Raw genomic sequence first — 11,338 nt, 5'->3', positions numbered from 1 at the left:
TGCAGAGCATTTATTCAAGAACATAGGCTGAATTTTGATGAGAACGGTGAGCTTTGGGGTCCTCTCACTTGCCCTATTCCTAGTCACACCCTCCTCAGCTCCATAGGAGCCTTGAAAACCAACATCCTGCAGTCCCGGTGTTGACCTAAAATAGACTGCCAGCTATTTCTCCGGCAAAAATGGGTTTATTTGGGGTCAGCAGAAATGTGCAGTTCAGGGTCTGCAGCCATGGCGAGCCATTTGCAAGTTCCCGCACAGCAAGGGAAAGAGAACTTTTTGTAGAGTAGAAATGGAAGCTGGGAGGGCTGTAGTGAAAAAAAAAAAAAAAAAAATCCATGCTTTTCACTGGTTGAGTCCTTGCCAGGAAAGGAAAGGAGGTCTTTCCTCTTCTTGTTGGGCATGAGAGCTCCCCCTTCTGGTCTCCTGACTATTTAATTGAGGTTTCTGTTTATTAATTCTTTACCTTTCCCCCTTTTGATCAAGCTCTTTCTCTGAAAGCATCACTGATCAAGAGTCAGGTTTTCCAGTTTCAGTGGCTTTTTATCCCTCAGTGCCAGGAAGGACCTTTCCTGGGGGTAGTGTCTCCTGTGGGAGAGAAAGTGTACAGATTGGAAACCTACTGAGGTTATGCTGCAGTAACAAGGAGGGATGGGAGAGAGCACTCTCAAGCACTTTTTTCTTTAATTTATTTTTCTTATTGATAGATTTTTTTTATTGTATCATGTTTTTTGCATCTTTATTGGAGTTTAATTGCTTTACAATGTTATGTTAGTTTCTGCTGTATAACAAAGTGAATCAGCTATATGTATACCTATATCCCTATATGCCCTCCCTCTTGCGTCTCCCTCCCATCCTCCCTCAAGCACTTGTAATCTAAAGTTTGTATGTTATCAAGATCATAGACACTGGAGAGCCTCTGAAACATTACATCATCATCAAAGGTTTGGTGACAAACTTCCAACAGCCCTGGTTTGGATATCTTTACTTCCAGGTCACCAGATGATGTGCGGGTCCAGTTGGGGTTTGGTGCTTTCTTTAGGTGTGTCATGTGAATCTAAGAGTCTATTCCCTAGAGTCTGGTGGCACAAGGATTGGTTAGTAGTACCTGACAGGAGCCTTTTCAGAGAGGTTAAATGGAGTCTTTCTGGAAGTATCTTTTCCAGTTGAAGAAATCTCCAGTTTATAAGTTGTGATGCTCGAGGTCTTCATCTCCCAAGAGTGCACTGGGAAAAGATGGCTCTACCAAAACATGGTTATTTTCAATAGAAGCAATTAGGCCCTTGTAATATTGGTGTATCTCTCCTTTTGTCAGTTGTGAGTCAAAAGAGGCAAGAGCCAGTGCACTGGGCATCCTGTGACTATTTCAAAGGGTGAGAGTTTATGAGTGAATCTAAGATTGACAAGGATCAACAGCAATGCTTGTGGCCAAGATGTGTGGAGGGCCTCTCCAAGACTCAAGTTCTGCCAATTGAGTCTTAATAATGTCATTAGTGCTTTTGACTAAACCAGAGGATTGAGGGCGGCCAGTGCAGAGAAAGTGTTGTAAACCTGGCCAAATAGCACAGACTCGTTGAAGTATCTGACAAGTAAAATGGGTTCCTCGGTCACTGTGAAGTTTGAGGAGTTCCCCAGATAGGAATAATCTTTTTCCAGAAGGACTTTAGCCACAGAAGAGGCAGTAGCATGTCTGCAAGGGAAGGCTTCAGTCCAGTGTGAAAACATGCAGACTGTGACTAAAACATATTTATATGCATGAGACAGAGGAAGTTGTATGGAATCCGTTTGCCAGATTCCCAAAGCGTCCGTTAGGCAGTTTAACATGCCCAGGGGCAGTACAAACAGGCTTCTGTGAGTTATATTTAGGACAAGTGGGACGAGTGATGTAGGCATTTTTGTGGTCTTGTTAATGTTTCCCGGCCAATATTGATCCATGAAGGCTATCATTTTGTCAGTAGACCAATGGTTTAAAGCATGAACTGTGGAGAGGAGTGGCAATTTTAGAGCCTCTCGCAGGACTGGGTTGTTATTTGGTCCAAACCAGAACTTTCTCTTTTTATCAAACCAACAGTTGTTGAATTTCCAGTCTTGTGTTTCCTTTTCTGAGGCCAATTTTTGGGCTTCTCTAGCCAGTTTTTCTAAGTTATCATTTGTGGAAATATCCCTTGTGATCATGACAGAGGTTTGACTGCTGTTGGTTCCTTTAAGGACAGTATGCTTTGCAGACATGTCAGTCAGATGATTTCCTTTAGCTTCCAGAAAGTCAAGTTTAGAATGCCCTGGAATCTTAAATGATAGCTAAAGCAAGCAAGTAAAATTATTGCACCCAATAATTCCGAAACATAGGGGGCTTTTATTTGCACTGGAATTAAGGAAGTCACATTGCTTACACAACATTCCAAAATCATGAGCTGTTCTGAAAGCATATTTACTATCAGTATAAATATTGGCAGTTTTGCTCTTGGCTAAAGTGCAGGCCTGTGTAAGAGCAAATAGTTCAGCCTGTTGGGTCGAAGTAGCCATAGGTAAGTATGCTGCCTCAACAATATCAAAAGGAGTTGCAATAGCATACTCAGCACAGTATTTGCCATTGTCACCGTTTAAATAAGAACCATCAGTGAGCCATGAGAAGTCAGTGTTACCCAAAGGAATTGCCTGCAGATCATCACGAGGAGTCAGGAGGTGATCCATCAGCGTTAAGCAGTCAGGAGGGACTTTGTCGGGGACAGAGGGGAGAACAGCAGCAGGGTTAAGGTTATTGCAGTGTAAAGGTGTCATGTGAGGAGAGTTCACTTCATAGGAAGTGAGCGACTGACTGAGAAATGTTGAGTATGATGAGAATTCAGGAGGGCTTTTACCGCATGAGGTGCAAAAGTGGTTAAAGGGGATCCCACAATGATATTCTCAGTGGTCTTAACCAAAAGGGCAGTGGCTGTAAGGCAAGAGGGGGTATCCCAGTGTCACAGGGTCCAGTTGCTGGCTATAATAGCCTATGGGTCAATGGTGGGCCCTGGGTTTTTGAGTGAGTACCCCAAGGGCATTACATTACTTTTCTTATACGAAAAAGGAAAAAGGGAATCTGATAATTGGGATGCCCAAGGGCAGATGGGTTCATCAAACTCTCCTATAAGGCCTTAAAGGCTATGTTATATGGTTTTTCCCATAAAATCGGGTCAGGGTTGTTATTATTTAGTAAAACATACTAAAGAGGTTAGGCTATAAGAAGGAAATTTGGAATCTAATTTTAGCAATAACCAACTAGCTTTGGTGCTTTTAGTTTGGGGTTTTAGGAAACTTAGGACATCGTGAAATCTATCTGGATCTGGGTGTAGCCCTTGTTCTGATAGTAGATGCCCTAAATATCTAAACTGGGTTTGGGCAAACTGTAATTTTTCCTTGCTGACCTATGTCCTTTTAAGGCTAAAAGCTTTAGCAGGTGGTTGCTGTCTTCCTGTGAAGGGGCTTGAGAAGGAGAGCAGAGAAGCAGATCATCCACATATTGCAACAAAGTGGAACCTCTAGGGAATTTGTTATCATCAAGATCAGCCTTCAGGATTTGTAAGAAGTAAGTAGAACTCTCAGTAAACTCTGAAATATTACTGTGCAGGTGAATTTTTTTTCTTCCCAAGTGAGGGGAAAAAGGTATTGGCTAGTTTCATCAACTGGAATACTAAAGAATGCATTGCATAAATCAATTTCAGTAAAGAATGTGCTTCCTATAGGAATGGATGTTAGCAATATATGAGGGTTAAGAACAACAGGATGTTAGGCATAACAATGTTGTTTCTTGTTCAGAAGTCCTAGACAAACCCCCACCCTCACCCTTAGGTTTTCTCACAGGGGCAATAGGAGTATTACAGGGATTGGTAAAAGGGATAATGAGACCTTGAGCCTGTAATCTTCTATTATGGGCTTTATGCCTTGAAGGGCTTCTTATAGGCTCTTGATTAATTCTGGGAAGAGGTTTTGAGGGATCTCTCTGAATCTTGATGGGAGATGCACTGTGAATTTTGCCAATATCAGTGGAGGTTTTGCCTGTAAGGAGGGTGGTAGCTGATTCAATAGGGACAAATGATTAGTGTTTCCAGGATCAGCTCTAGACAGAGCAAATAAAAGATGTCACAGGGTCATTTAATTCATCTGATTGGCTGCTTTGATGACTACTGTTAAATTCTAGAATTATTCCCCCCAGAATTCCCTGGTGGTCCTGTGGTTAAGACTCGGGCTTTCCCTGCCGTGGACCTGGGTTTGATCCCTGGTCGGGGAACTCAGATCCCATCAGCTGCAGTGTGGCCAAAAAAGAAAAAAAAAAAAAAAAAAGAATTATTCCCCCCTTTTGAGAGAAGGAAATTCTGGTATGATACTTCTTTAAGGAGTCACAGCCTTACAAATGCATAGGGGTGAAGGAACTAAGGAGAAAAAGGTGTGTGTCTCTCAAAGGGCCTAAACAAAAGGAAATAGGTTCAGAGACAGAAGCATCTTGAGGTTCAATAGAGGTCCCTACTGTTTGAACTGTTCTAGTACTCCAAGGCAGGGACTGCTTTATAGTAGTGGGGTTGATAACCAAGAGTGTGAATCTGATGTCAGTTAGGACTGGAAGAGATTCAGCCCCAATCTGGAGAAATGTTTCTCCAAGCCAGTTACAGAGAGGATTGGGAAAAGCCCCTGTAGTTCCTCAGAGCCCCCTCACTGAGAATTGAGAGTCTGTTCAAAGGCTGGTTAGAGGGCTGCTGGTGCCCGAAGAGCTTAAATTTGTAAGTCTCTTTTCCAATGTCTCTGCAATAATAACAGAAACTAGGAGGGTTTTGCTTTTCAGTTGCTGGAGTTGAAGATTAAGCATTGCGGTGGTCTTCCTTTTAGGTGACTCATCTAGCATTCAAGAGAGCTGGTTTGCCAGATTAACTAAATTTGGAGTGGACATAGTTTCCCATTTCATCCTGGTCCTTTTTTTTTTTTTTTAACATCTTTATTGGAGTATAATTGCTTTACAATGGTGTGTTCGTTTCTGCTTTATAACAAAGTGAATCAGTTATACATATATATATGTTCCCATATCTCTTCCCTCTTGCATCTCCCTCCCTCCCACCCTCCCTATCCCACACCTCTAGGTGGTCACAAAGCACAGAGCTGATCTCCCTGTGCTATGCGGTTGCTTCCCACTAGCTAGCTATTTTACGTTTGGTAGTGTATATATGTCCATGTCACTTTTTACTAGAAGGGAAAGGTCCTGGTTTAGCCTGTAAATAAATATAGAGTTAAAAGCTACCTGAGTGGAATCAACATCTGAAGGAAGATCAGAATTTTCATTTAAAATAATCTGAAATTGACCGTAATAGTCATGAACAGGCTTATCAGATTTTTGTGTGCAAGGCTGAATTGTGTTCCAATCAACAGGCTTTGGAAAAGCCCTAGAAATTGCCCTATGAAGCCACCTATTGATTGTTGAGCCTGATCAAATAAATTAGCAGGCTGGTTTTGAAACTGAAGGTACTCATCAGTTAGATCCATTACACCTGTAATGATCAAGCTCCCTTGAATTGTTTTTACAAAAACGTGCAGGTCCTCGAGTAGCCTAAATAAGAGGTTTGCCTGAGTTGTTTTTCAGGAGCTTGGAGTCAGCTGTGTCCAGTTTGAGCTCCAGCTGGTTAAGACTGGTTAAGACTGGTTAAGACCACCGACCCTCCAACTGAGCATGCTCGGTGTCCTTTTGACATCAGAAGGCAGGAAAACTGCATCCTCAGAGCATGCTAATACCACTATTTTCTGAGCATGCGTACTGGGAAGAAGCTGGTGGCTTAGGTGTATCTACGCAGAAAGAAGATCACCTCACCTTTTTCTTATCTCCAATTAGCTTTGCCCATGCTCCCCACGCCTTAGTTTTATCCCATAAATACCCCTCGCTCCCGGGCCTTTGGATGAGGTGTGTTTCAGACTTGTTCTCTCTGTCTTCTTGCTTGGCTGCCTTGCGAATAAACCCCTTCGCTGCTGCAAACTTCGGCGTCTCAGCATTTGGCGTGCTGCGTGTTGGGCAAACAAACCTGGTTCGGTAACGCTTTTCCAGTTGTATTTCTAGGTACCTTTCAGGATTTTCCCAGTTAGCAGTCTTTATTCAGTGTTGGGACTGGTCTTTGCCGACCAGCATATAGACTAGCTGATACAAGTCAGAGTAAAGCAGGCTGATAAGTTGAGGTTAACAGTATTAAATTCCTCAGCAAATCTGTGAGGCTCTTCGGTTACTTTGGGAAAAATCTATGACTATGGCTCAAAGTTCAGAGAATAGCTTTAGCTCAGAGAATAGAAGAAATGAAGGGTTTAGTTTCTGGATCCTCAATAGGCTTAATTTTAAAGGGACAGTTTCTGAAACGTTCAGAGGAAAAGGGGAGGGGGGAGAGTTTAAGAGAAAAAGGGAAGTTAGCTAGGAGAGTTAGTGTGGGGGAAGTGAGGGTATAGAGGAGGGGTAGATGGCAGAGAAGGGAAAAGAGGGCAGCGGAGGCCTGAGCACAAGGAGACAATGGAGAGAGACGAGACGGCGCCAGAAGCCGTTTTCTCTTTCTTGCATGGTAACCCCTGGGAGACTTACTGGTTCCGGGCACCTGAGCGACTCTCTAATTACTAGCCGACCCTTATGGTGACCAAGCTGACTTCAGTAGTCATGCTGTACAAAGAATAGAGTTCAGAAAGGTCACTTAACAAACAAAAAACAACAGTAGACCCTGGAGAAAGGGAAAAATCTGATTTCTAGTTGTTACATTATTTTCCAAGTCCAGTTTTGAACAAAAATTTAAAACATATAAAGAAACAAGGGCTGTGATCTTCTGAAGAGTTTCTTAAGTCTTTTTTCCGTCCTCTTATCTGAGACAGGAAGGCTGGAGGGGGCTGGGGTTACCTTACTGCCCTTCCCCAAGGTCAGAAAAGGCTCTGGTAAACTAGGTTTCTTTAGGGCAGGTCTTTGTCACAGAAAGTAGGATGCTCTGGGCATATTTCAGAATGGTCTGGCCTTGAGGTCATCAACCTGACACTGAAGTCAGTGACCATGTTTTATTCATTTTTGTAACTTGCAAAGTGCTTTACAGACATAATACTAAGTAAATATGGCTTTAATCTCTTTTTTCCATGTCTTCACCTGACCATTTATTCAGCTTCATAACATGTACCAACACAGACGTAAAACTGATATTTTATTCCTCTTTTGGGGGTAATTTTTATATTGTAATTTCCATATAAAAATTCTAGTGTTTCACTTATGTTTTAAAAACTTTTTTGGGGGAATTCCCCGATGGTCCAGTGGTTAGGACTCAGCGCTTCAATGCCGTGGCCGGGGTTCAATCCTTGGTCGGGGAACTAAGATCCCACAAGCCGCGGTGCGGCCAAAAAAAAAAAAAGTTGAAATTTAAAAACTTTTTTTCCATATTTGTTTTCATTTGTTTGGTATTACTTTACACCTTTCAGGTTTACTCAGGAAAATGGGTGTATTTTTAATTTACAACTAATACTTGATTGTTTCTTCTCAATCCTATGACTTGATACCTTGAGTAAAATGATTTTGTTTCCTCCGCATTCCTGTATCAACCTTGCTTATTTTACTTAAAGTTAATATTAGCCAGAAAATATTCAGCCCTCTGGGTCATTCTCTCCAGCCTATAGGGGAAGCCAAAAGCTCAGTGTAACCTTTTTTAGAATCAGAATATGTAACAAGCATCCCCTCCATTAGATGAAAAAGAAAAAGTAACAGGGGAGACCGTCTGCCCTGGGATGATTATCCTGGGCTCTTTGATCTTCATACCCCACCCCTGTCCTTTAGGAGAACAGCGTCTGTTTTTAAGTCCCTGCAGCCTGGAACCAAGTTCATTGTACTCCCCACTCTGGCACATCTCAGGACCACCTGGAATCTGTTGTTTAGTGTTGCTATGGACACGGAGTTCTTATTCTAATACTGGCTTGTTAGCAGCACCAGGTAAAGACCTAGGGTGGAGGCCTCTGGCCAAGGACGTCCCATCCCATCCTCTGCCCTTTATGTCGGCCCATGTTGCCCTTTCACCCTCACAGAGTGAGAAGAGGATAACGTTTTAGAGGGACAGCCGGAGGGTGTGGGGAGGAGGAAGGATGGGGAGAAGGGACAGGAAGGGGGTCTTCGGACCCCGTAGACAGGAAGGTTGCCTTGTGCCCAGCTGTGGGGAGCCCTAATTAACGCTCCTCTCCCCTCCCGCTGATTCTGCAGAGCCCCGTCACCATCAGGGCATGGGGACATGGGACATGGAGGGGGAGGGGGCACTAGGCCGAGGTAGGACCAACTAGCGGTAACTTTGTGGCTGGCCAGGAACTGGGCCGAGATTTCACTTAACGGACTTGATTTGGGGAAATTAAAAATAAAGAATGGAAAAGAAAGAAGGAAAAAGGCATTATCCTGAAAGGCAGCGGGAGAGAAAATGGCTGCCAGGATCTTGAGGAAAGTTTGCTCCCGCTTAGGAAAGGTTGTACCCGAGTCACAAAGTGCTCCCCGCTGCCCCACAGCCCCTTCCGAGAGGCAGCGCCTCTGCCTTTGCTAAAGCAGCCTTGCCTCCAGATAAGTGGGTCCAGGGCTTGCAGGGAGGGGGCCCAAGAACCCGGCTGTGCCGTGGCCGCCCTGGGTCTCGGGTCCACCTCGCCTCTGGAACACAGGCGGTACCTCCGAGCTTTGGGCTTCCTACTCCCACTGTGCATGAGCTGGTATGCCTCAAAGGTATGGAATTCACAGGTGGCTGGGCCCCATGCCCTAAACTCAGAATCAACATTTATGCCCAAATTGGTCTGTTTTTGAAAAAAAAAAATTGTTTTCTATTTCTTTTCAAATTTCTCTCCTTGCCCGGAATTTAGGGGCTGGTGGCACATTTCTGCCTGCCTCGTGTGGACGTAGTATTACCGCTTGTTAACTTGGCAGTCTACTTGGCAATGTGTTACTCTCCAGTGACTTCCAGTTTTCGTCCATGAAATCTGCTTTATGAAATGCTGAGGGTCACATCTCTTAGCTTTCCCAATTCTTTGATTTATTCTGCAGAGAATACTTCAGGATGGAAATATCATGTCACTATGATGATGTAAAATTGGTTTGAAACGGGTTTTGTTTCACTACCTGGGTCCTGTCCAGCAAGTGGGCAATCTTTAAAGAGTCCTGTGCTTGAGCTAAACTTAAATTTTATTGAACACACAAAAAATGTTTTTCTCTGTTTCTTGAGCTAACATGCATGTTTCACAGGCTTGATAAAATTGCCCAGTATTGCAGATTTTATGTTTGTGGATTCAAGACTTTGGAAATGCGTCCATACGTGTGACTTTCTAATTGGGGGGATATCATGTGTGTTTTAAACATATCGACTATATAATGCATACATGCTTTTCCTTTTCTTAGATTAATTGTAGATTAAATTCGACCACAAAACAAACCATGCAGAGATTAAAGAAGAATTCTTTATATGCCTGGTTCATGCATCAAAAAAATAAGTAAGTGATAAGATTCAAATTTACTGAATTTTGAGCATAATTCTCAGCCTTGGTTAATAGAATGGGGAGTACATGTGTACCTTCTTTCATAATAAATGTAAGCTGTATGCAAATGAAATGAGCAAACTCAAAATGTAAAGACCTTGTTTTATGCCTGTAATTTCCTTAAATACCACAGGTTAGGCAGTATGTCAGTAATAGTATGCATGTGCCAGTCATGGTCTCTTTAAACTTGTCCTTTAGCTGTGGCTGGTTGCCCTAATGGAGGATGTGCTGTCCATGGGTGGTGACCATTTTCCAGGGACGGCCACTACAAGGGCTTCAGTTGTCACATCTCCGTCAACACCTGAAATGTTGCTAATTACCACAGTGAAGGTCACAAATGCATTTTTATTAGTGAGATTAGTGGTTTACAAATCGGCATGATGGATATTAGAAATACACAAATATTCAAGATCTGTGAACTGGTGAAAATAAATAATAGTAACTATCTCAAGGAATGTAATGAGGACCAATTGAAGTAGTATCTGTGAAGCATCAGCACAATGCCTGGCCCTTAGTAAAGACCATTTAAGTATTTATAAGGTGAAAGATCACTTTGTGATATTTCTTTAATTTTAGAAAATTTATCCTTATTTTTTTTCAGCTTTTTCTTTTCCATTTTTTTCTCATTTATTCTCAGATGTCTATAATCCAGATGTTAGATATGATTTTATGCTCCATATCAATTGGCTTTTCTTTTGTATGTTCTCCCTCTATATTCTTTTTTTTAATAAATTTAGTTTTGGCTGTGTTGGGTCTTCGTTGCTGCACGCGGGCTTTCTCTAGTTGTGGCGACCAGGGGCTACTCTTTGTTGCGGTGTGTGGGCTTCTCATTGTGGTGGCGTCTCTTGTTGCGGAGCACAGGCTCTAGGCGCGTGGGCTTCAGTAGTTGTGGCATGCGGGCTCAGTAGTTGTGGCTCATGGGCTCTAGAGTGCAGGCTCAGTAGTTGTGGCACACAGGCTTAGTTGCTCTGCAACATGTGGGATCTTCCTGGACCAGGGCTCGACCCGTGTCCCCTGCATTGGCAGGCGGATTCTTAACATAACCACTGCGCCACCAGGGAAGCCCTCTCTATTCTTCTCTACTATTTTCTGGGAGAGTTTCTCAATCTCATCTTCCAACTCTAATTTGCTTTTCACATGTACCCAAACTACTCTTTATCCCATGAATGGATTCTTTATTTCAACAATTATACATTTACACTTAAGATTTCCTCTTGGGTTTTTTCCTTATGGTTTCTTATTCTCATTTCATGTTGCTAACATCTTCTCATGTATCATTAAGTGTGCTTCTCATGTGTATTTAAAAATCTTACTACAGTAATCAAGACAGTATGGTACTGACACAAAAACAGAAATATAGATCAATGGAACAGGATCGAAAGCCCAGAGATAAACCCATGCACCTATGGTCAACTAATCTATGACAAAGGAGGCTAGAATATACAGTGGAGCAAAGACAGCCTCTTCAATAAGTGGTGCTGGGAAAACTGGACAGCTACATGTAAAAGAATGAAATTAGAACACTCCCTAACACCATACACAAAAAAACCCTCAAAATGGATTAGAGACCTAAATGTAAGGCCAGGCACTATAAAACTCTTAGAGGAAAACATAGGAAGAACACACTTTGACATAAATCACAGCAAGATCCTTTTTGACTCACCTCCTAAAGTAATGAGCATAAAAACCAAAATAGACAAATGGGACCTAATGAAACTTCAAAGCTTTTGCACAGCAAAGAAAACCATAAACAGAACAAAAAGACAACCCTCAGAATGGGAGAAAATACTTGCAAATGAAGCAAACAACAAAGGATTAA

The 11,338-nt window shown here is 42.5% G+C and overlaps 1 protein-coding gene across 1 annotated transcript in view; it reads left to right on the top strand.

Annotated features, from left to right (window-relative positions):
- Positions 1–3,455: 3,455 nt before the first annotated feature.
- TPTE2 (transmembrane phosphoinositide 3-phosphatase and tensin homolog 2) overlaps positions 3,456–11,338 on the top strand; it is a 91,736-nt gene continuing 83,853 nt past the window's right edge. Inside the window, exons 1-2 of the mRNA XM_082365456.1 lie at positions 3,456–3,562; positions 9,383–9,474. Coding sequence (XP_082221582.1) covers positions 9,419–9,474 — 56 coding nt within the window. The 5' untranslated portion in view covers positions 3,456–3,562; positions 9,383–9,418. The remainder of the gene's footprint in view (positions 3,563–9,382; positions 9,475–11,338) is intronic.

Source organism: Balaenoptera borealis, assembly GCF_965194805.1.
Source record: "Balaenoptera borealis genome assembly, chromosome: 18".
Classification (NCBI taxonomy): domain Eukaryota; kingdom Metazoa; phylum Chordata; class Mammalia; order Artiodactyla; family Balaenopteridae; genus Balaenoptera; species Balaenoptera borealis.
This window is presented reverse-complemented; position numbering and strand designations above follow the sequence as displayed.